The sequence below is a fragment of the Mustela erminea genome, chromosome X, assembly GCF_009829155.1.
Source record: "Mustela erminea isolate mMusErm1 chromosome X, mMusErm1.Pri, whole genome shotgun sequence".
Taxonomy (NCBI): domain Eukaryota; kingdom Metazoa; phylum Chordata; class Mammalia; order Carnivora; family Mustelidae; genus Mustela; species Mustela erminea.
Genome location: NC_045635.1, coordinates 70,684,438 through 70,711,196, shown reverse-complemented (window position 1 = coordinate 70,711,196; position 26,759 = coordinate 70,684,438). Strand labels below are relative to the sequence as shown.

General features: G+C 37.3%; 1 protein-coding gene across 3 annotated transcripts in view; it reads left to right on the top strand.

Annotated features, from left to right (window-relative positions):
• The window catches only part of RPS6KA6 (ribosomal protein S6 kinase A6), a 191,515-nt gene that overhangs the window by 44,706 nt on the left and 120,050 nt on the right, over positions 1–26,759 (top strand). For all 3 annotated transcript variants that reach the window (XM_032330486.1, XM_032330487.1, XM_032330485.1), the window contains exon 2: positions 15,408–15,464. In XM_032330486.1, the coding sequence (XP_032186377.1) occupies positions 15,408–15,464 (57 nt within the window). The remainder of the gene's footprint in view (positions 1–15,407; positions 15,465–26,759) is intronic.

Genomic DNA, 26,759 nt, shown 5'->3' with positions numbered 1-26,759 from the left:
AGTAATGTTCACAAAGATGCTCACTGATTTTGAGAGAAGAATGGGTGAACACAGAACTTCAGCAAAGAGATAGAAAACAAGTACCAAACAGAAGTCACAGAACTGAAGAATACATTAACTGCACTGAAAAATACATGAGAGTGGTTCAGTAGCAGACTAGATAAAATAGAAAGATAAGCTGGAAGGTGAGACAATGGAACTCACCTGGATGGAGCAGGAAGAAGAAAACACAGTAAAAACAAATATGAAGGTAGCTTTAGAGACCTCTGGCAGAACATCAAGCAGAATAACATTCACATTATAGGGATCCCAGAAGGAGAAGAGAGTTAGAAAAAGGGGCAGAAAATTTATTTGTATAAATAATGTCTAAACATTCCCTAATGTAGGGAAGGAAACAGACATCTAGATCCAGGAATCCCAGAGAATTCCAAGTAGAATATATTCAAAGAAAGCCTCACCAAGACACATTGTAATTAAGATGTCTAAAGTTAAATATAAAGAAGAATCTTAAAAGCAGCAAGAGAAAAACAACTTGTTACATACAAAGGAAATCTCATAAGGTTGTCATCAGATTTCTCAGCAGAAACATTGACAGCCGAACGGACTTTCGAAATGTCATATTCAAAGTGCTGAAAGGAAAAAAAAAATGCAAGTAAAAATATTCTACCCAGGAAGATTATCACTGCAGCTTTGAAGGAAAGCTAAAGAGTGTCCCAGACAAGCAAAAGCTAAGAGTTCATTACTTACTAAATCATACTTACAAGAAATATCAAAGGGACTTCTTTACTCTGAAAAGAAATGGCAGTAGTTAAGAACAAGAAAACATACAAAAGTAAAAATCTCATTGGAAAAAACAAATATAGAGTTAAGGTAACGGTGAAGTCACTTGTAAATTTCTATAAAGATTAAAAGGGAAAAAACTGGTGAAATTAAAACTATGATAATTAGTTATGGGATTTATAAAATAAAAAGATGTTAAAAGTGACATCAAAACCATAAAATGTGGGGAGTAAAAATGTAGTTATGGAATGTGTTTAAATTTAGTTGCTATCGGGGGGTGGGAGATTGGGGTACCAGGTGGTGGGTATTATAGAGGGCACGGATTGCATGGAGCACGGGGTGTGGTGCAAAAATAATGAATACTGTTATGCTGGAAATAAAAAAAAAAAAAAAAAAAAAAAAAACAACTTAAAATAGACTTATATACATAGGATCATATATGTGAACCTCATGATAACCACAGTGCGAAATCTGATAAAGGAAGTTTTCACCTTTTAATGTTTGTGAGGCTGGGGGCGCCTGGGTGGCTCAGTGGGTTAAAAACTCTGCCTTCGGCTCGGGTCATGATCCCAGGGTCCTGGGATCGAATCCCACATCGAGCTCTCTGCTCCGAGGGGAGCCTGCTTTCTCCTCTCTCTCTGCCTGCCTCTCTGCCTGCTTGTGATCTCTGTCTTTCAAATAAATAAATAAATAAAATCTTAAAAAAAAAACCCAGGTATTTAATATTTGTGAGACTGGGTCCTAGGCTCCCAGGGAAGTTATACTTCAGTATTTACCAAGATCAAAATGATTTGGCAAAACCTCAAAGCATGGGTTCTATTTCTGGCCCAATCACACATTATGCATCTGCTGCATTAAAGGAAATAACCAAAAAGGAGCTTTCTAAACACAAAAGATAAGACGAAGTCAGAAACTTCCTTGATTCCCATAGATTAAAAGTCATACAGCCCAGCATATACTAGAAGCTAAAGATCTACAACTTACTTAAGTGTTCTTTGTGTAATAATTTGTAATGTTTATGTAAAAAATGTATATAACTGTACACTAAATGTTCCCACACTGAAGTAGTCTTTTCTTTGTAAGGAAGATTGTGTATACCAGACAGTCCTAACTTGAGCTGAAGTAAAACTAACTTCCTTTCTTCCTTCCTTCCTTCCTTCCTTCCTTTTTCTTTCTTTCTTTTGTAGAAATTCTAAAAGGGTTGTTTATTTTGTGTCAATAAAAAAACACAAAATGTAGTGTAGGGAGTAAAAATGTAGACTTATGGAATATGTACAAATATAAGTTGCTATCAACTTAAAATGGACTTATTTATATAGAATCATATATGTGAACCTCCTGATAACCACAATGCAAAATTTTATAATAAGTACACTAAAGAAAGTGAAAAAGGAATCTACACATTAACACTAAAGAAATTCATCAAATCACAAGGAAAGAAAGAAAAAAGAAAGATCACAGGGGAATTACAAAAACAATCAAATCTTGGAACAAAATGGCAGTAAGTATGTACCTATCAATAATTACTTTAGAGGAAACAAGATGGTGGGGAAGTAGGAGGAGGTGCCGTTTCAACCTGTACCCTAAAGTGAGCTAATTAACAACCAAAGAACTCTGATCACCCATGAAATCAGCCTGAGATTAGAATTACACACTTTTGGATCTCTATGGGGGCAGAAGACGCCAGTGGGCAGGTAAAGCAGAGTGAGAACATCGGATGGATGATAAACCAAAGAGGGAGGGAGCCACCAGAAGTGACCCATTGGAAATTAATAACCTAATACGAGAGTGCCCTGTGATTGGGGATGAGCATTAACTTGGAGTCTGGTTGAAAGCACTCAAAAAGAGCAAAGGATTGTGGGGGGAAATTGTGGGAATCGGGGTGGTTAGGGACAGGGGCTTAAGTCCCCAGACCCAGGACAGCCACCTCTGGCGCTGAGCTAGAGAGAGTGCAGCAAAGAAACCAGGTCTTGGTCCTGAGCCACCAGCACACCTGAGAGCATCTGGGTGGCGGCTCCTGTGAGGGGCAGGGAGCCTCACCAGCCAGCTGGCAGAAACACAGCCTTATGTACTCTCCACCTGTGTGCCATGCTACCAGAGTCTGAGTCGTGCCTCACACCTCCCCCTGAGAGAAGTGTGTCCAGGCGCCATTCAGCAGAACCACAGGCTTTTGCAATCTTTTGCAATCTCCTCGTACCGCACTGCCAGAGTCTGAGTTGAGTCTCTCACCCCTCTCTGAGGTGCATGCAGGCGCCAGCCCATGCTCTCTGGGACCCGGAGAGTCAGAGCACTCCCAGCCCGGACCGGTGGGAAAATCTCAGTGTATCGCTGCTTGGGACCTCTGACGGTTTGGAGTTGCCCAGACAGCTGCGGCTATCGTGGTTTAGGGTACAAGCAGGAATTCCTGTGTCACCAGAGACCATGATTGGGAACATGCTCTGTCAGTGGCCGAGGGGGAATTTATGTGCTCTGGAGCACCCAGAGGGGAACAGACTGAGGCTTCTCTCTGAGAGGGAGGTCTGAGTGCAGTTTGCTTTCTTCTAAAACTCCAAAAACCATCAAAAGCTGCCAAGGCGAGAGAAACAAATAAAAAGCCTCCAGAGAACAAAAGCCTGAAGAACCGGTTTCCTCAGTTTCCTCGGTTTCCTCAGTTCCTACCCCCTTGATGGGGGCAGTAGAACTTAACTCAGGGAACAGTGCCTGAAAAACCTTGAGGCAGGCCCCTCCCCCAGAAAGCCAACCAAAAAAAAAAAAAAAAAAAAGAGAGAGAGAGAGAGAGAACAACCACCACTACTTCATAACTATGTCATAGATGCAACTTTTATTTTTATATTCATTCCCACTATTCTGGTTCATTTTTTTATAGATAATTTTTTAACATATTTACCATCACAGTGAGATTTCCAGTACATCAAATTCCATAATAACCTTTTAACCTGAACTTTTTGATACATATACCTGAGTTTTTTTTTTTGCTTTTCTATTTTTTAATTTTTTTAACTTAATTTTGTGATTAGTTTATTCTTTTTTATATTTATTTTTTAATATTCATATAGAGTTAAATTTCATGGTAATCCCTTTTCCCCAATCAATGCTACCCCTATAGGTAAAACAGTTTTTAATACCCCTTTATCTTAGGAAAGTTGAGTTCTTTAACAAAGATACCAAGATACATCCAGGAAGAATCAAAATAACCTTCCTCGCCCACAGTGAGAATTTATTTATTTATTTATTTATTTATTTATTTATTTTAAAAAGATTTTATTTGTTTTTTTGACAGACAGAGATCACAAGCAGGCAGAGAGGCAGGCAGAGAGGGAGGAAGGGAAGCAGGCTACCTGCTGAGCAGAGAGCCTGATGCGGGCCTCGATCCCAGGACCCTGGGATCATGACCTGAGTGAAAGGCAGAGGCTTAACCCCCTGAGCCACCCAGGCACCCCCACAGTGAGAATTTATAATAACTCTCCCATCTTTTTCTTCTGCCAGTGTTTGTGTGTATTTTTGTTTGTCCTGATAGTATATAAATTTTACACTTGGGGTTCTTTTTGACGAGGTTCTTTTTTTGTTTCGTTTTGTTTTTATATGTTTATTTTTTTCTCTTGTCATCTACTTTTATCAGTCTTTTTGTTTGTCTGTTTTTGTTTGTATACTTCATAAATCTTACCTTGGGGCCCAGTTGGGCTGGGCCTTCTCGTTTATTTTATCTTTCTTTTTTATTCCTGTCTCTCTCTCTCTCTCCTTTCCCTCTCCCTCTCCCTCTTTTCCTTTTTTCGGTTGGATGGGGACTCTTGATTGCTCAGAAGCGTTCCAGGGTGCACCTTGCCTGCACCAGGGTCAATACATTCAGCTACATCTGTTCAGCCATCTCTCACCAAAATAACTAGGAGGAGGAATACCCAACAGAAGAAAAACTCAGAGGCTGGGCCTTCTGCAGCAGAGCTAATGGCTATGGATATAGACAATATGTTGGAAAGGGAATTCAGGCTAACAATTATCCAGGCAATGGCTAGGTTGGAGAAAGCCATGGATTACAAAATGGAATTGATTAGGGCAGAAGTGAAAGCCACCAGGGGTGATGTTCATAATGTTCTCAATGAGTTCCAATCTAATCTAAATTCTCTAAAAGCTACGGTAACTGAGACAGAAGATAGAAGTAGTGATCTGGAGGACAATCAGAGAAATGATCAGGAAGAAGCCTGGAACAAACAAGCTTAGAATCCACAAAAACAGAATTAGGGAAATAAATGATGCCATGAAACGTTCCAACGTCAGAATTGTTGGAATCCCTGAGGGGGAAGAGAAAGAAAGAAGACTAGAAGATATAGTTTAACAAATTCTCCAAGAAAATTTTCCCAATCTTGCTAATGGAACCAGCATTCATATACTAGAGGCAGAACGGTCTCCCCCCAAGATTATAGAATCTAGAAAGACCTCAAGACACATGATAGTGAAAATGATGAATCATAGTTGTAGCCAGGACCTCTTGAAAGCAGCTAGGACAAAGAAGTTCCTTATATATAGAGAAAAGCCCATGAGAATGACGTCAGACCTGTCCCCAGAAACCTGACAAGTCAGAAAGGGCGAGTAAGACCTATTCAGGGCACTAAATGAGAAGAACATGCAGCCAATAATACTTTATCCAGCAAGACTGAAATACATAATGGATGAAGAGATAGAGTTTCCAAGACCAGCAAGGTTTAAAAGAGTATGTGACCACCAAGCTGACACTGCGGGAATTATTAAGGGGGGGTCCTATAAAAGAGCAAAAATTCTTAGAATATCATTGAACAGAAATATATGGAGACAATCTACAGAAAGAAAGACTTCAAAGGTATTACAATGTCAATACAAACGTATCTCTCAATAATCACTCTCAATGTGAATGGCCTAAATGCGTCCATAAACAACACAGGGTTGCAGATTGGATAAAATGACAGGACCCATCCATATGTTGTCTATAAGAGACCCATTTTGAACCTCAGGATACACTCAGATTGAAAGCAAAGGGATGGAGAAGCATCGTTCATGCCAATGGGCCTCAAAAGAAGGCTGGGGTAGCGATTCTCATATCAGATAAATTAGATTTTAAACTAAAGAGTATAGTCAGAGATACAGAAGAACGCTACATAATTCTTAAAGGGACTGTCCACCAGGAAGATCTAACAATTGTGAATATTTATGCCACCAATATGGGAGCAGCCAATTACATAAGAAAACTGTTAATCAAAGAGTCATGTTGGTATGAATACATTAATAGTAGGAGATCCGAACACACCTCTCTCAGAAATAGACAGATCATCAAAGCAGAAAATCAATAAAGAAGCAAGAGCATTGAATGACACATTGGACCAGATGGACCTTATAGATATATACAGAACATTCCACCCTAAAACAACAGAATACTCATTCTTCTCAAGTGCACATGGATCCTTCTCCAGAATAGACCACATACTGGGTCACAAATCAGGACTCAACCGATACCAAAAGACCGAGATTATTCCCTGCACATTCTCAGATCACAATGCTTTGAAACTGGAGCTCAATCACAAGGAAAAGTTCAGAAGGAACTCAAACACCCGGAAGCTAAAGACCACCTTGCTTAAGAATGCTTGGATCAACCAGGAGATCAAAAAAAGACTTAAAACAATTCATGGAAACCAATGAGAATGAAGACACTTCAGCCCAAAACCTATGGGATACAGCAAAGGCAGTCCTAAGGGGGAAATACATAGCCATCCAAGCCTTCCTCAAAAAAATTGAAAAATCCAGATACACCAGCTGTGTTTACACCTTAAAGAATTGGAGAATCAACAACAAATTAAGGAACTCCACACACAAGAAGGGAAATAATCAAGATTAGAGCAGAGATCAATGATATAGAAACTAGAGATACAGTAGAATGCATCAGTGAAACTAGAAGCTGTTTTTTTTTTAAGAATAAGATCGATAAACCATTGGCCACACTAATCCAAAAGAAAAGAAAGCCCAAATTCATACAGTTATGAATGAAAAGAGAGAGATCACAACTAACACCAAGGACGTAGAAATAATCATCAGAAGTTATTATCAACAGTTATAAGCCAGTAAGTTAAGCAACCTAGAAGAAATAGATGCATTCCTAGAAAACTATAAACTTCCAAAATTGAACCAGGAAGAAATTGACAACCTGAATAGACCAATATCTAGTAACGAGATTGAAGCAGTGATCAAAAATCTCCCCAAAAAAAAGAGCCCAGGACCTGAAGAATTCCTTGGGGAATTCTACCAAACTTTCAATGAAGAAATAACACCTATTTTCCTGAAGCTGTTTCAAAAAATTGAAGCAGAAGGAAAACTTCCTGACTCTTTCTATGATGCCAGCATTACCCTGATCCCCAAACCAGGCAAAGACCCCACCAAAACCAAAAATTTCAGACCAATATCCCTGATGAATATGGATGCTAAGATTCTCAACAAGATCCTAGCAAATAGGATCCAACAGCACATTAAAACGATCATCCACCAGGACCAGGTGGGATTCATGCCTGGTTTGCAAGGTTGGTTCAACATTCGCAAATCAATCAGTGTGAAGAGAGAAGAGCCACATGGCCCTCTCAATTGATGGAGAAAAAGCGTTTGACAAAATCCAGCATCCGTTCCTGATTAAAACGCTTCAAAGTATAGGGATAGAGGGAACATTCCTGAACTTCATCAAATCTATGAAAGACCCACAGCAAACATCATCCTCAGTGGGAAAAAGCTCACAGCCTTCCCGTTGAGATCAGGAACACGACAAGGATGCCCACTCTCACCACTCTTGTTCAACATAGTATATGTGCTGCCGAAGCGAGCACTTGTTCAACATAGTATTAGAAGTCCTAGCAGGGACGCCTGGGTGGCTCAGTTGGTTAAGCGGCTGCCTTCGGCTCAGGTCATGATCCCAGCGTCCTGGGATCGAGTCCCACTTTGGGGTCCTTGCTCAGCAGGGAGCCTGCTTCTCCCTATGCATCTGCCTGCCATTCTGTCTGCCTGTGCTTGCTCTCTCCCCCCCCTCTCTCTGTTAAATAAATAAAATCTTAAAAAAAATAGAAGTCCTAGCAACAGCAATCAGACAACAAAGAGAAAGAAAAGGTATCCAAATTGGAAATGAGGAAATAAATCTCTCTTTGCAGATGACATGAGACTTTATATGGAAAACCCAAAAGGCTCTACCCCCAAACTACTAGAACTCATACAGCAATTCAGTAATGTGGCAGGATACAAAGTCAATGTACAGTAATCAGTGGCTTTCTTATACACTAACAATGAAAATACAGAAAGGGAAATTAGAGAATCGATTCCATTTACTATAGCACCAAGAACCATAAGATACCTGGGAATAAACCTAACCAAAGAGGTAAAGGATCTGTACTCAAGGAACTACAGAACACTCATGAAGAAATCAAAGACACAAAAAGATGGAAGACCATTCCATGCTCTTGAATTGGAAGAATAAACATTGTTAAAATGTATATACTGCCTGGAGCAATCTATACCTTTAGTGCCATTTTGATCAAAATTCCACTGCTATTTTTCAAAGCCTCGAGCAAATAATCCTAAAATTTGTATGGAAACGGAAGAGACCCCGAATTGCTAAGGAAATGTTGAAAAAGAAAAAAGTGGTGGCGTCACGTTACCTGATTTCAAGCTTTACTACAAAGCTGTGATCACCAAGACAGCATGGTACTGGCATAAAAACAGACACATAGACCAGTGGAACAGAGTAGAGAGCCCAGAAATAGACCCTTAACTCTGTGGTCAAATAATCTTCAACAAAGTAGGAAAAAATGTACAGTGGAAAAAAGACAGTCTCTTCAATAAATGGTGTTGGGAAAACAGCTATATGTACAAGAATGAAACTCGAACATTCTCTTATACCATACACAAAGTTAAACTCGAAATGGATAAAAGACCTCAACGTGAGACAGGTATCCATCAGAATCCTAGAGGAGAACATAGACAGTAGCCTCTTCGATATCAGCCACAGCATCTTCTTTCAAGTTATGTCTCCAAAGGCAAAGGAAACAAAACCGAAAATGAACTTTTGGGACTTCATCAAGATCAAAGCCTTCTGCAGAGCAAAGGAAATAGTCAACAAAACAAAGAGGCAACCCAGGGAATGGGAGAAGATATTTGCAAATGACACTACAGACAAGGGGCTGATATCCAGGATCTATAAAGAACTTTTCAAACCCAACCTACACAAAGCAGATAATCATGTCAAAAAATGGGCAGAAGACTCGAACAGACACTTCTCCCATGGAGACATACAAATGGCTATCAGACACATGAAAAAATGTTCATCATCACTCACCATCAGGGAGATTCATATTAAAACCACATTGAGATACCATTATCTTACACCAGTTAGAATGGCCAAAATTAGCAAGACAGGAAACAACGTGTGTTGGAGAGGATGTGGAGAGAGGGGAACCCTCTTATACTGTTGGTGGGAATGCAAGTTGGAGCAGCCACTTTGGAAAACAGTGTGGAGATTCCTTAAGAAATTAAAAATAGAGCTTCCCTATGAGCCTGCAATTGCACTACTGGGTATTTAACCCAACGATACGGATGTAGTGAAAAGGAGGGCCATCTGTACCCCAATGTTTATAGCAGCAATGGCCATGGTCGCCAAACTGTGGAGAGAACCAAGATGCCCTTCAACGGACTAATGGATAAGGAAGATGTGGTCCGTATATAATATGGAGTATTATGCCTCCATCGGAAAGGATGAATAGCCAACTTTTGTATCAACATGGACGGGACTGGAGGAGATTGTGCTGAGTGAAATAAGTCAAGGAGAGAGAGTCAATTATCATACGGTTTCTCTTATTTGTGGAGCATAACAAATAACACGGAGGACATAGGGAGATGGAGAGGACTATGGACTCTGACAAACAACCTGAGGGTTTTGAAGGGGCGGATGGTGGGAGGTTGGGGGAGACAGGTGGTGGGTATTATGGAGGGCACGTATTGCATGGAGCACTGGCTGTGGTGCATAAACAATGAATTCTGTTACAATGTAAATAAGTTAAATAAAAAAATAAAAATAATAATTACTTTAAATGTAAATGGACTAACTCCTCTAATCCAAAAAAAAAAAAAAAAAAAGGATTTCCTGAATGTGTTAAAAAAGCAAAAAACAAATCAAAAAGACATATCTATATACTCGATATTTACTTCAGAGGTAAGGACTCACAAAGACTGAAAGTGAAAGGATAGGAAAATATTTTTCATGGAAATGGAAATGAAAAGAAAGGTGGTATAGGTACATTCATATCAGACAAAAGAGACTTTGAAACAAAGATTATAGTGAACAACAAAGGACAGACTCTACAAAATGAAAAAGGGGTCAAGAAGATCCAATACTTAAAAATATATATGCATCTAAGTTTGGAGCACCAAAATATTTAAAAGCAGGTATTATCAGGGAGAAATTATTAAATGAAAAAACTGACAGCAATACAATAATAGTAGGGATTTTAACCTGCCAGTTACCTCAATGGATAGATCATATGCAGACATATATGAAACCTTGTTTCAGTAAGAAAATATTGATCTTCAATGATTATTAGACCAGATGGACTTTAAGAGATATATATAGGGAGAGAACATTCCATCTAAAAGCAACAGAATATATATTTTTTGAAGTGCACATGGAATATTCTCCCAGATAGATTACATATGAGGGTACAAAACAAGTCTCAATAAATTAAAGAAGGATGGAATATATGAAGCATCTTTTCTAATGACCGATTTATGGCTCAGGTCATGGTCTTGGAGTCCTTTGATCAAACTCCATGTTAGACTCTCCATTCTGGGAGAGTGTGCTGGTCCCTCTGCCCCTTCCTTTGCTCCTGCTGTCACTTTCTCTCTCAAATAAATAAAATCTTAAACACACACACACACACACACACACACACACACACACACACACACGGCCTTTACATCATGACCACATGGAATTGGTTCCAAGGATGCATGGATGATTCTGTATCTATAAATAAATTAACATGATAAACTGCATTAATGTAATGAAAGATAATGTAATTTTCTGCATCCTCGGTAGATGCAGAAAAACATTTGATAAAATTCAACATTGATTTATGATAACCCTCAACAACATGGGCATAGAGGGTATGTGCCTCAATATAATAAAGGCCATATATGACCAAATGACAGGTAATACTCAGCAGTGAAAAGTTGAAAGCTTTTCCCTTAAGATCAGGAATATGACAAAAGATGTCTATTATCCTTACTTTTTTTTTCTTAAAGATTTTATTTATTCATTTGACAGACAGAGATCACAAGCAGGCAGAGAGGCAGGCAGAGAGGCAGGCAGAGAGAGAGAAAGGGAAGCAGGCTCCCTGCCAAGCAGAGAGCCGGACGTGGGGCTCGATCCCAGAACCCTGGGATCATGACCCGAGTCGAAGGCAGAGGCTTCAACCCACTGAGCCACCCAGGTGCCCCTATCCTTACTTTTATTCAATATAGTATTGGAAATTCTAACCACAGTGAGTAGGCGAGTAAAAGAAATAAAATCATTCATATCAGTAAGAAAGAAATGAAACTGTCACTATTTGTAGATGACATGGTACGATAAATAGAGAACCTTAAAGACTCCACCACAAAACTAACAGAGCTAATAAGAAAGAAATCAAGGAAACAAGTCCATTTTCAGTTGCACCAAAATGAATAATACAGGAATAAATTAAACCAAAGAGGTGAAGACCTGTACACTGAAAAATAGCAGGTATTGATGAAAGCAATTGAAGAAGAAACAAACGGAAAGACATTCTGTGCTCATGGATTGGAAGAATTAATGTTATTAAACTGTCCAAACTACCCCAGATAAACTGTAGATTCAATGTAGTCCCTAATAAAATTACACTGAAATTTTTTACAGAACTAAAACAAGTAATTCTAAGATCTGTATAGAACCACAAAACCCTGAATAGCCAAAACAGTCTTGAGAAAGAACAACACTGGATGTATCATGCACCCTGCACCCTGCACCCTGATTTTATTTTATTTATTTATTTATTTAATTTTATATTTTTCCCACCTATGAGAGAGAGAGAGAACGAGTGGTGGGGAGGCACAGAGGGAGAGAAATAGAAAGAAACCAACTCCCCACTGAGTAGGAAGGCCAACACAGGGCTTGATCCCAGGATCTGGATATCATGACCTGAGTCAAAGGCAGATGCTTAACTGACTGAGCCACCCAAGTGCCCTCATGCAGCCTGGTTTTAAACTGTATTACAAAGCTCTAGTAGTCAAAACCGTATGGTATTGGCATAAAGCACACATTGATCAATGGAATAGAATAGTGAATCCAGAAGTAAAAGCACCAATATATAGTCTATTTAAAATGGTGTTGCTAAACTTGACAGCTACATCCAAAGAATGAAAGTGGGACACTCTCTTGCACTCTATACAAAGTTAACTCAAAATGGAATAGAAACTTGGCTATAAGACTAGACACCACAAAAATCCTAGAAGAAAACTTTGATGATAATCTCTTTGATCAATTAGTTTTAGCAATATGTTTTTTGGATGTGACTCCAAAGGCAAGGGAAGCAAAAGCAAAAATAAACAGGTGGGTCTACTTCAAACTAAAAAGTTTCTGCACAGCAAAGGAGAAACAACAAAAAATGAAAAAAAAAAAACCTACTGAAAGGAAAACATTTACAAATCATATAACTGGTAAGGAATTAATATCCAAAATATAGAAGAGCTCCTACAACTCAATTACAAAACCAAACCAAACCAAATCAAACCAAACCAAAACAGTTTAAAAAATGGTCAATAAAGCATGCACCTCCTAATCTTGACATTGTAAATTCAAGCCCCATGTTGGGTGGGTAGAGATTACTTAAGAAATAAAATCTCAAAAAATTTAAAAATGACGTACAGAGGATCTCAATAGACATTTTAACAAAAAAGATATACTAATGCCCAAAAGGTATATGAAAATATTCTCAACATCACTAATTCAGCAGGAAATTGCAAATCAATACCATAGAGATATTTCCTAACACCTGTGGGGATGGCTGTTGTTAAAAAGATACCCAGTGTTAGGGAGAATGTGGAAAAACACAGAAACCTCATGTATTTTTTGGTGAGAATATATATGGGTGCTGGATCTATGGAAAATAGTACTGAGGTTTTTCAAAAAATTAAAAATAGATATACTGTAGGTAGGATCCAACAATTGCACTACTGGCTAATGTTGCAAAGAAAATGGAAACATAATCCATAAAGATATTTCGACTTCTGTGTTTACTGCAGCATTATTTCAATAGGCAAGGTATGGGAACAACCTAAGTGTCCATTGATGATGAATGGATAAACAAGAAGTCATGTGTGTATGTATTGTATACACACACACACGCACACAATAGAATATTACTCATCCATGAAAAAAAGGATAAAATCCTATCATTTGCAACAGCATGAATTGAGCTTAGGGGTATTATACTAAATGAAATAAGTCAGACACAGAAAGACAAATACTGCATGATGTACATGTGGAATAAAAATAAACAAAACCCAGATTCATGATAAAGAGAACAGATTGGTGGTTGCCAGAATGATAGGGCATTGGGGAGGTGTAATTTTTGCAGGAAATTAAGAAATACCAACTTCCAGTTATAAAACAAGTAAGTCATGTGTATACGATGTATAGCTTAGGATATATAATCAGTAGCATATTAAATTTGTAAGGTGGTAGATGGTAACTAGTCTTATTTTGGTAGCTATCTTACAATGTATGTGAATGTGAACTCACTATGTTATACAGCTGAAAATAATGTACTTTATGTCAGTTATATCATAAAAACTAAAACATTTATACACAACAGAATATTAGTGTATTTACAGATATGCACAGCTATTGCCACAGTTTTAGAACTTTATCACATTATAAAGAAACATTTTACCCTTTATCTGTTACCCCCATTTCCTTATCCCATACCCCTAAGCAACAACTAGTTTACTTTTTGTCTCAATAGATTATTCTCTTTTCAAAATTTATATTAATAGATTTGTCATTATTTAAGTAATTCTGTATCTCTTTTTTTCTGGGATGTTAATGATGTGGATTTTAGATCTCACATTCCACATGTCTCTGAGGCTCTGTTCATTTGCTTTTTTATTTCTTTTTTTTTTTTTCAAGATTATTTATTTATTTATTTGACAGAGAAAGAGAGAGCAAGAGAGGGAACACAAGCAGGGGGAGTGGGAGAGGGAGAAGTAGGCTTCCTGCTCAGTAGGGAGCCTGATACAGGGCTCCATCCCAGGACCCTGGGATCAAGACCTGAGCTGAAGCCAGACGCTTTAATGACTGAGCCACCCAGGTGCCTCTGAAAAGTTTATTTTAACCAAAGAGCATAGTTATAATAGCTGCATGATCTTTGTCAGGTATTTCAACATCAGAGTTATCCTGGAATTGATGCCCATTAGTTTTGACAGTTTAAGTATACAATCTGCCTGATTAGATTCAAGTTCTCTCACCCTATCTGTGTGACAGTTCCAGCATTAATTATGTCTTCAGATAATTTGGGTCAGAAATCTCCATGTCCTAATTTAGTATTTAGTTTTAGGCTTGATCAGTCGTTTATGTTGCAGTTCATTTTTCAAGCCCTTTGATAGGCTTCTTTGATTCTGTTCCACACACATGCAGTTTGTGGTTGAGACCAGGAATTGTGTCTGTTAAGATGCAGAATTAGGGGATCTCCTTTTCCCGTTGTATCTTTTCCATGATGTATTCTGTGGATTCTCCAATTCCCAGAGGTTCTTTATCCTGATTCTTCCAACCAGAATGGAGTTTCTCTCAGAGTTTTAGTCTTTCATGATGTCACACAGGTTTGTACTGTTAGGGCTGCCCTTGGGATGAAGTGAAGGAGAGCACTTTGGTCTCTTTGATCAGATACATTTTCTCTTGATTGGGGCTTGCCTTGGAGCAGGACTAGGAGTCAAAAGAGAAAAAAAATTGGGGAAAAACCCCTTTAATTCTTATGTTCACCAGCTTAAAATTGTGTCTTTTACTGTTCCTTTTTCCAGAAATGAGGTTTTTCTTGGAAATATTTTTCATACCCACTGTGGAGTTCCATGAATCAGTCAGTCTCTTCTTGGGTCAATGTCAAGAGATAACGTTTTGAAATAAACCCAGGAAACTCACCATAGTGCTGGTTATTCTTTGAACTTTGTCCTCCCTCCCTAATCTGCTTGCTATTATTTAATTTTCAGAGTCCTCCCATAGTTCTGCCCATTTTTAATTGAACTTTTTTTTTTTTGGTGTTTGGCTGGGGACATAGGTCAAGCACAAAGGTCATATGTTTACTGTACGTTAATAAATCATAGCAAAGCTCTAAATAATATGAGATGAAAATACAGTTCTGAAAGTTAAGGATTCTCAAGAACAATCTGGAAACCATATTAATAATATTCCTTTTCTAAGTACCTTCTATGTGTTGTTTGACATTTTGTGTTTCAGTAACTGTAGTTCTTGCTAAATCATGATGGGAAATGCCTGGGCTTCTATTATTCCTAGTTCTTACCCTTTTTATAGTAATCCCGAACTTCAGTTTTTGAACAATATTTTTCAGGTGGATGGTCTACAGATTGTTGATGAGCCGATGGAAGAAGAAGCAGATTCTTGCCAAGTAAGTACTTTCATTAACAGACTGTGCTGCATTTTTAAGATATAAGGAAAGAGAATAATCATCTGTCACTTAAGGAGAAAATCATTTGTCAATTAAAGAAATTAAGGTAAGTTAATAATAAGCAAATTCAATTACTAATAAAACAATAGTTTAAAATACAGTTTTTTGTCAGAAACATTTATATGAAAATTTTAAATCTTTTAAACTTTATTGATGTATAATCTATATGCCATGAAATTCGCCCATCTTAAGTGTAATAATGAATGAAATTTTTACTTGCTAGTATATGAGTAACTGCGTTACTTAAATACAGAATCCTCTCTAAATAAGATTACCTTCAACTTTAGGTTAGAAAAGAGATCTAGTGCAGAAATATTTGACCTGAGGCCATTTAAAATGCATTTCTTGGCTTTGAAAAAATATTACATCTAAATTATTTCAGAATTTTCTAACTAGTTTTATTTTACTTTATTTTATTTTAAAGATTTTTTATTTGTTTGACAGAGAGAGAGAGTGAGGGAGAAAAAAGCAGGCTCCCCAATGAGTAGGGAGCCTGATGCAAGACTTGATACCAGGACTCTGGGATCATAACCTGCACTAAAAGCAGATGCTTAACTGACTGAGCCACCCAGGGGCCCTTCTAACTAGTTTTAAAAACCATTTGACTACTGGGCCATTCTATGCCAGGCCTATGTACTAGTCCCTTGTCCTACAAGTTCTAGTTTTATAGAAGAGTGTTCTTAAGATTTTAAGAAGGTCTAAGTTGTACATCCACGTTTATTTTGTTATTTTATTATTATTATTTCAATAATATTTTCCTGGAATTATAGATTGTTTAAGCTGGAAGGAGCCTCAGAGACAATATTTTTTAATAATCCCATTGTATAGGTAAATCTATTGAGACCTGGAGAGGTTATGATATATACTTGTTTGTCAAGTTAACAAGTAGCAGAAGTGAGACTTATGACCCAGTGTGCATCATATTAAGTCATTTGTGTATTGTGTAGACAAAAAAGAAGTGGAAAATAAGAAAAACATCATCTTCCTCTTATTTAGTTATGGATAACATCAACTTTGATGTCCTTTTTTCCCCCCCCGAAACTGGTTTAAAAGATGATTTTTTCAGATAGGACAAGCAGAGTTATTTAAATTGGGTTTGTCCAAGATTCTTTGAAATATTCTTTGTAAAAATGCACTACCTCTGCAGGTTGTCATGCTGTAACAGTAACCTTAGTTCTGGTTAATAGATAAAATGTCGTTATTTCTTTTGTAATTTACTTAATATAAATAACTTGTGTTAATTATGAATTTAAATGTAAGCTTCTATCAAAATCATCTAAAGTTTTCTCTACAGATCATATGTACTAAGAGGCATAGTATTTACATTAGTAGTTTATAAAAGATAAAGTGTAGGAAAATACAAAAACAGTGGGGAATGGTATATTTGAGAATTAATAAATTGATAGAGAAATACTATGCCCCATACCACAGGGGGCAGAAAAATGTATGTGTGTGCATGTGCACATATGTTCATGTGTAGCCAACATAAACACATAGATATATATAGAGGGTTATTGTCAAATATTTACCTTCCCAGTTTAAAAAAAAATCAGGAAGTATACTTTTAATGGAAAGACAGTAAAAATATACAGTGATGATGCTAATGTGATCTAAATTACTCACCTTCAGTGGTTAGAAAGGGAAATCTGAAGATTTGGTGAATCAGGGACCTAGAATCACTTCTAAAGATTTTAGTTTTTTTATATATTTTTATTTATTTATTTGAGTTGGCAGAGAGCACAGAAGCAGGGGGAATAGCAAGCAGAAGGAAAGGAGAAGCAGGCTCCCTGGTGAGCAGGGAGCCTGATGTGGGGCTCGATCTGAGGACCCCGGTATCATGACCTGAGCCAAAGACAGACGCTTAACTGACTGAGCCACCCGGGTGCTCAAGGATGTGATTTAGTTTATAGCCTGAGTTATATGAACTTAAAACAAAGTACATTTGCTGTGTGATGGTTTAGGTACTCATTTGATGTCAGTTAAATTATAAGTGATAAGAAACACTAAACATAAATTTATCTCTTTGTTTAATGTTTTTCATTTATAGGATTTTTAGGAATATGGTTACTTATTCCAGTGTGATGCTGGGAGATGTGTGTTTTTTGTGGTTGGCTTTTTTTTTCTTTTTAATAGTGGAGAATTGTAGAGATTGCTCTGTGATGCATTGATTCTTTAAGCAGTATTTAAATCTGAACTTAAGAATTGCCTATGTTGCCTGATGCTGTTTTGTTATTGATTGATTTAGACAGCTAATCCACTTCATCTCAGTTATCGTAGCTTTGGATTTTCATGGTCATCTGATCACTTTTCATCAGTTAAAATAGGCAGAATTAAGTAAATTTCTTCCCATTCTCCAGAAATCTATATCTACGCATATCTATATATATGTAGCATATATTAGTAAAACTAGATTATAGTTAGTATAACTTTAATATGTCCAGATTAGTAATAATGAATTTTTCTGTTTCTCTAAACAGTGTTACTATTTGGTAAGCATTAAGTAACAGGTCAGAGATAAAAGATATATCATATTTCACCACTTAGTTCCCTATTTCTCCCAACAGTGTCCAGGTTAGAAAAACAAATGTTATGCTTCTTCTTTAATAGGTTACTGACATGAATTAATTATTTTATGTCAAAACAAGTAGGAATGTCTTATATTTGCTAGTTTATGATCAATTCATATTTACTTTTAAAGTTTGTACGCAGTGGTTAATACTACCTCAAAGAAAATACATATTATTAATGCTACTTAAGTTTTTGGAATTTCAAAAGAAGAATCACTTAACAATTAGATTTTTGTTCACTGCAGTAGTACAACATCAGCAGTATGTTTAGTCTCTAAATTGATATATATTTTTTTATTACCCAGAAATATAAAGGTAACTGAAAATTACATTACATTTAACTGAAAATGTACATTAAAAAATGATTTCCTGATATTTTGACGCCCTATGTTTCTAATTTTTGAAATTATTCTTGATATGTGTCTGTCTTAAGAATCCTTTAAGAAATATTCTTTTACAAGTGTTTTATTTAAACTTACGTATAGCTATAAGTAAGAAGTTCCTTAAGTCGGGGGACCTGCTTCTTATAGGGTGGATTTTTTCCTTTCTTTACTTCTCTTTCCATCTCAGCATTTTTCCTTGCTGCACTTCAATGTTTTTCTTCCCTTGCAAAGTTGGTCCTTACTTCTCCTTTTTATTCCTTTAGCATTAAAAAAAAATTGAACAATTGGAAGTGAAGGTGAAGGTTGCAAAGTAATAGGGGGACCCTATGCTTGCCTTATCCATTAAACACAGCTAGATAAATATCAAATCATTCTGAACACCAAGGAAATCAGTCTGAGGACTGAGAGAATAATCTGCACAACTAGAGGGAGAAAAGAGGCCATATTATGGAGGGTGTGAAATGTGGAGGTGTGATTTGGGGGAGAAAAGAATCATGGTGCTGCAGAGGGAAGAGAGGAGAGAGAAAGAGTGAGGTGGGGGAGAGAGAGAGAAAGAATGGGGACAGGGCATTTCACAAAAAACACTCCCCCAAACAACTGATGTTCTGGGAAAACAATAGAGGCTGATTATGGCAAATTTTTACAAGCAGTGGAGCTCAAGTTCTGATGCTTTATAAGTCTGTGCCATTACCAGTGTGGAGCCTATTTGGCATAGAGGTGCTCCTGTGGAGAAGGAGGGGAGAGGGCCAGGAGTGGACAGTGTGGTCTGAGGATCCCCTGAGTCACAGTGGGAGGGACAATTCCCATTCTTGAGTGCATTTGGGAGAAGTGGCACTGCCTCTTCAGGGACAAAAGAGCCAGTGGGCAACATTGAGCTGGCCTGTTCATTAGTGTAGGAATAGATGCACCTACTGAGGGCAGCTAACCTGGATGCTGGCTTTATGCTGTGGTTTTCCATAAATTCTAAGCCCCTACATGTTCCTGTGACTGATCTTTTGGGGGGGAAAAAAAAAACAACAACACCAACCACAGCTCAGTGAAACCCTCCCCCAGAGGATCAGCATGGGTCCATGAAGTGCCAGGTCCTTAAAATTTGGAGTTTTGAAACCCAGATGGCATGCCTGAGATAAAAACACAAGAGCATTGCGCTACCTGGTGGGCAAAAGGCTCAGACACAGATAGGGTAAAGACAGGGATCTGAGGGATGCCTGGGACAAAGTAGGGGTGATTGTTTGCTCTTCTGAGAGGGCTTCCTGAATAAGCAAGGCATGAAATCCCCTCTTTAGGGGTGAGAGAACCACCTTATGCCATTTTTACCCCTGCCCACCAGCAAGGGTGGACTTCAGTGAGCAGCCCAGTACCCAGGGTGGAAGCTTGCACCTCTTATACCAAGCTCCATTCCCCTGTACTCTAAAGGTACTTTTTGTTTTGTTTTGTTTTGTTACACTGGGGCAAGTGTGCCTGAGATGTGCCTGAGATGTGCGTGATGTCTGAGCATTAGCAGACCCCTCCCCCAGAGGACCAGCACAAACCACCCAATTGTACTATCTGCTGACCACAGGGGGCTGCAAAGCTGTAGCTCTAGGGGAAATAGGATCTAGCTTCTTTTAAAAAGCAGACTAAAACACACCTAGTTAAAACTTGCTACACAGTGGGCAATATCCAAGCACTCCCCACTGCAGACAAAGAGAAAGTCTGCAGGGTATTGACCTAAGGGAAAGAGCAGCCAAAGCACAAGAGCAGTGTGCACACAGCATACATCGGAAACAATTCCTGAAGCACCAGGTTCTGGACAGTATAGGACCTCTTCTTAATATAGCCATTACTCTCAGGAGTAGGAAACATAACAGACTTTCCTAGCACAGAGAAGACAGAGAGCTACACAAAATGTCAAAATGGAGGCATTCATCTCAGAAGGAAGAACAAGAAGTCAAGGATAGGGATTCCATCAAAACAGTTATAAGTAATATGCCTGAATCATAATTTAAAACAATGATCATAAGGATACTATCTGGGCTAGAGAAAAACATAGACAATGCCAGGAGTCCCTCACCACAGGGACAAAAGACTAAAATCTAGTCCAGCCAAAATGAAAATGCTATAGCCAAGATGTGAAATAATAAAGGTGAGAGGAGGGAAAGAAAAATATTGGCTCACTAGTGTACACTTAGGGAATTCAGCAACTATATGAAGCATAATAAAATCCATATCATAGGAGTTCCAGAAGATGAAGAGAGTAAAAAATGAGCAGAAGGTTTATTTCAGGAAATTATAGTTGAAAACTTCCCTAATCTTGGGAAGGAAAGAGATATCCAAATCCAGGAGGCACAGAGAACTCCCATCAAAATCAACAAAGCATGCTAACACCAAGATATATCATAGTTAAATTTGCAAAATATAGAGATTAAAGTAAAATCCTGAAAGGAACAAAACAAAAAAAGAAGTACCTAACTTACAAGCCAAGCCAAATAAGGCTTGCAGCAGGTCTCTCCACAGAAACATGGCAGGCCAGAAGAGAGTGGCATGATATTTTCAACATGTTGAATGGGGGGGAAAATGCAGCCAAGAATACTTTATCCAGCAAGGCTGTCATTTAGAATGGAAGGAGATACAGCTTCCAAGAGAAAAACTAAAGGAGTCCATGACCACTAAATAAGCCCTGCAAGAGATATTAAAGGGAACTCTTTGAGTGGGAAAGTAAGACCAAAAGCAACAAATAATAGAAAGGAACAGAAAAAATTTCCAGAAACAGCCAACTTTGCAGGTAATATAATGGCACTAAATTCCTATTAATAATCACTCTCAATGTAAATGAACTAAATTCTCCAGTCAAAAGCTATAGGGTGTCAGATTGGATAAAAAACAAAAACAGGGGCGCCTGGGTGGCTCAGTGGGTTGAGCCACTGCCTTCGGCTTGAGTCATGATCTCAGGGTGCTGGGATCAAGTCCCGCATCGGGCTCTGCTCAGCGGGGAGCCTGCTTCCCTCTGTCTCTCTCTGCCTGCCTCTCCATCTACTTGTGATTTCTCTCTGTCAAATAAATAAATAAATAAATAAATAAATAATCTTAAAAACAAAAACAAAACTAAAACAAAACAAAAAAGAAGACCCATCTATAAACTGCCTCAAAGAGACTCATTTTAGACCGAAGGACACCTGCAGATTGAAAGTGAGGGGATGGAGAACCATTTATCATGATAAAGAATATCAAAAGAAAGCAAAAATGACCATACGTCTTTCAGACAAACTAGATTTTAAACCAAAGACTGAAACAAGAGATGAAGAAGGGCACTGTATCATAATAAAGGGGTCTATCCAACAAGATCTAATAGTTGTAATTATTTATGCCCCCAAATTCAGAGCACTGAAATATATAAATCAAATAATAACAAATACAAGGAAACTCATTGACAATAACACAATAATAGTGGGAACTTCAACACCCCACTTACTTCAATGGACAGTTCATCTAAGCAGAAAATCAACAGGAAACAGTGGCTTTGAATGACATGCTGGACCACATGGACATAACTGATATATACAAAACATTTCATCCTAAAACAGCAGAATGCACCTTCTTTTCATGTGCACAGGAAACATTCTCCAGAAAAGATCACGTACTGGGTCACAAATCAAGCCTAAACAAGTAGAAAAAGATTGAGATCATACCATGTATATTTTCTGACCACAATGCTATGAAACTAGAAGTCAACTAGAACTTTTCTGGTCAAACTGGAAAAAATTTGGAAAGACCACAAATACATGGAGATTGAAAAACATCCTACTAAAAAGGGAATGGGTTGGAAAACAAAATGAGTGGGTTAGCCAGAACATTAAGGAAGATGTAAAGAAGTATGTGGAAGCAAATGAAAATGAAAACATAATGATCCAAAACCTTTGGGATGTAGCAATAGCAGTCATAAGAAGGTAGTATATAGGAATGTAGGTATAACTCAAGGAGCAAGAAAAGTCTCAATCTAATCTTACCACAACCACAATCTAACCTTCAACCTAAAGGAGCTAGAAAAGGAAGAGCAAAGATAAGCCTAAAGTGAAATAATAAAGTGAAATAATAAAGATTAGAGCAAAATTAAATGATATAGGAACAACAACAACAAAATGGCACAGATCAATCTAACTCGGAGCTGATTCTTTGAAAGAGTTAATAAAATTGATAAAACCCCTAGAAAAAAACTTAACAAAAAGAAAGAAAACATACCCAAATAAATGAATCATGAATGAGAGAGGAAAGATGACAACCAACACCACCAAAATATAAACAATTATAAGCAAATATTATTAATATTATGAAACAAATGGATAAATTCCCAGAAATAAATAAGCTACCCATGCTGAAAAACACTGACACCTAAGAAATAGAAAATTTGAACAGGCCTATACCCAGCAAAGAAATTGAATCATTAATCAAAAATCTCACAACAAAAAAAAGTCCAGAGCCAGTCAGCTTCCCAGGGATATTCTACCAAACATTTGAAGAATTAATACCTATTCTTCTCCAGCTATTCAAAAAAAATAGAAATGGAAGGGTAACTTCCAAACTCTTTTTATGAGACCAGCATTACCTTGATTCCAAAACTAGGCAAAGGTCCCACTAAAAACAGTTATAGGCCAATATCCCTGATGTACATGAATGCAAAAATTCTGAACAAGTTACTCACAAATTGAATCCAACAATACATTAAAAGAATTATTCACTGATATCAAGTGGTATCTATTTCTGGCTACAAGGTGGTTCAGTATTCACCAATCAATCAGTGTGATACACCACATTAATAAAAGAAACCTGTGATCCTCTCAATAGATAAAGAAAAAGCATTTGATAAAATGCAGCATCCATTGTTTATAAAAAAAAAAATCTTCAACAAAATAGGGGAATAGGTAATATACTTCAATGTCCTAAAGGCCATATATTAAAGACACACAAGTTATATCATTCTCAGTGGGGACAAAACAGCATTTCTACTATGGTCAGGAAAAACACTGGGATGTCTACTCTCACCATTGTTATTTAACATACTACTGAATGTCCTAGCCTCAGCAATCAGACAACAAAAAGAAATAAAGGTCATCCAAGTCAGCAAGGAAGAAGTAACACTTCCATTCTTTGCAGACAACATGATACATTCTGTAGAAAATCTGCAAGATTCCATCAAAGATATCACCTCACACCAGTTAGAATGGCCGAAATTAGCAAGACAGGAAACAACATGTGTTGGAGAGGATGTGGAGAAAGGGGAACCCTCTTCCACTGTTGGTGGGAATGCAAATTGGTGCAGCCTCTTTGGAGAACAGTGTGGAGATTCCTCAAGAAACTAAAAATAGAACTTCCCTATGACCCTGCCATTGCACTCCTGGGTATTTACCCCAAAGATACAGATGTCGTGAAAAGAAGAGCCATCTGTACCCCAATGTTTATAGCAGCAATGGCCACGGTCACCAAACTGTGGAAAGAACCAAGATGCCCTTCAACGGACGAATGGATAAGGAAGATGTGGTCCATATACACTATGGAGTATTATGCCTCCATCAGAAAGGACGAATACCCAACTTTTGTAGCAACATGGATGGGACTGGAAGAGATTATGCTGAGTGAAATAAGTCAAGCAGAGAGAGTCAGTTATCATATGGTTTCACTTATTTGTGGGGCATAACAAAAAGCATGGAGGACATGGGGAGTTAGAGAGAAGGGGGTTGGGGTAAATTGGAAGGGGAGGTGAATCATGAGAGACTATGGACTCTGAAAAACAATCTGAGTGGTTTGAAGTGGCGGGGGGGTGGGAGGTCAGGGTACCAGGTTGTGGGTATTATAGAGGGCACGGATTGCATGGAGCACTGGGTGTGGTGAAAAAATAATGATACTGTTATGCTGAAAATAAATAAATGAAAAAAAAAGTTGTTAGAACTGATATATGAATTCATCCAAGGCACAGGATACAAAATCAAGTACATTTGCATTTCTATACACCAAAAATGAAGAAGCAGAAAGAGAAATCAAGGAATTGATCCAATTTATAATTGCACTAAAAACATAAGATACCACAGAATAAGCCTAACCAAAGAGGTAAAAGAAAGTTACTTTGAAAACCATGAAATGCTGAAAGAAATTGAAGATGACACAAAGAAATGGAAAGACATTTCATGCTCATTCATTGGAAGAACAAACATTGAAAATGTCTATACTACCCAATGCAATCTACACATTTAATGCAGTCCCTATTAAATCCCACCAGTATTTTTAACAGAGCTAGGACAAAGAATCCTGAAATTTGTACAGAACAAGAAAAGAGCCTAAATAGCCAGAGGAATGTTGAAAAAGAAAACCAAAGCTGGGGGCATCACAATGCCTGACTTTAAGCTATATTAAAAGCTATAGTCATCAAGACCATGGTACTGGGACAAAAACAAATAGGTCAGTGGAACAGAACAGAACACCCAGAAGTTGACCCACAACTACATGGTCAATTAGTCTTCAACAAAGAAGGAGAGACTATCCAGTGGAAAAGTGACAGTCTCTTCCAACAAATTGTGTTGGGAAAACTGGACAGCCACATTCAGAAGAATGAAAATATGCCACTTTTTTACACCATACACAAAAACAATTTCAAAATTTATGAAAGATGAAAGACCTAAATGTGAGACAGGATACCTTAAAAATCCTGAAGAAGAACACAGGCAGTAACCTCTTTGACATTGGATATATCAACTTCATACTGGATATTTCTCAAGTCAAGGAAAACAAAAGTAAAAACTATTGGGAAATCATCAGGATAAAACGTCTGCACAGTGAAGAAAACTAAAAGGCATCCTGCAGAATGGGAGAAGATATTTGCAAATTACATATTTTTAAAGGGTTATTATCCAAAATCTATAAAGAAATTATCAAACTCAACACCCAAAAAGCAAATAATCTGGTTAAGAAGTGGGCAGAAGACATGAATAGACTGTATTCCAAAGAAGATATCAGATGTCTAATAGACGCAGGAAAAGTTGCTCATCAGGGAAAGACAAATCAAAACTACAATGAGATACCACCTCACACCTGTCAGAATGGCTAAAATCAACACAGGAAACAAGTGTTGGTGAAAATGCAGAGAAAGCAAAACCGTCTTATACTGTTAGTGGGAATGCAAACTGATGCGCAGCCACTCTGGGATATGGATATATATATATATATATGAGTGTGTATATATATATTCACATATATATATGTATACTATATATAATATAAAATATAACTGCTATATTACACTTATATATATAAAATATATAACACTTGTTATATATTTTATATATATAACAACAAGTGTTGGTGAAAATGCAGAGAAAGTGAAACCCTCTTATACTGTTAGTGGAAATGCAAACTGCTGCAGCCACTCTGTGATATATATATATACAATATATATAATATAAAATATAACTGCCATATGACATATATATATATAATAACTGCTATATGACCCAGAAATTACACCATTAAGTATTTATGCAAAATATACAAAAATGCTGATTTGATGGGGCACATGCACCCTGATGTTTATAGCAGCATTATCAACAATAAGCAAATTGTGGAAAGAACCTGTTTCCTTCACTGATAAATGAATAAAGAAGATGTTGTACATGTATACAAGAGAAGATTACTCAACTATAAAATGAAGCTTGCCATTTGCAATGATGTGGATGGTAGTAGTGTGTATTATTCTAAGCAAAAACAGAGAAAGATAAATACCATATGATTTCACTCATATGTGGAATTTAAGAAACAAAACAGGTGAATATAAAAGTGGAAGAAAAAAAATAGAGCTTGGCACACCATAAGAGACTGTTAACTATAGAGAACAAACTGAGGGTTAATGGAGGCAGGTGGGCATGGGAAGGGCTAAATGGGTGATGGGTATTTAGGAGGCCACTTGTGATGAGCACTGGGTGTTATATGTAAGTGAAGAATCACTAAATTCTACTCCTGAAACCAATATTACAATATATGTGATCTAACTAGAATTCAAAGAAAAACTTGAGAAAAACATAATGCAGTATAAAAATACTGATAATGTGATAAAGGGAACATTTCTGCAAAAGAAAAAACATCCAAACCCTTGTAGTATAGATATGCAAAACTCTCTGATAAACAATTATTGTTCATCTAAATATTGATGCTTAGCCATTAGAAGGTATAGTTATGCTATACCACAAGGGATGCAAAGATAAATAGTTTAAATAATTCAATAATCTCCATTTTTATAAACATTTTGTGGTTTTCAAAATTCT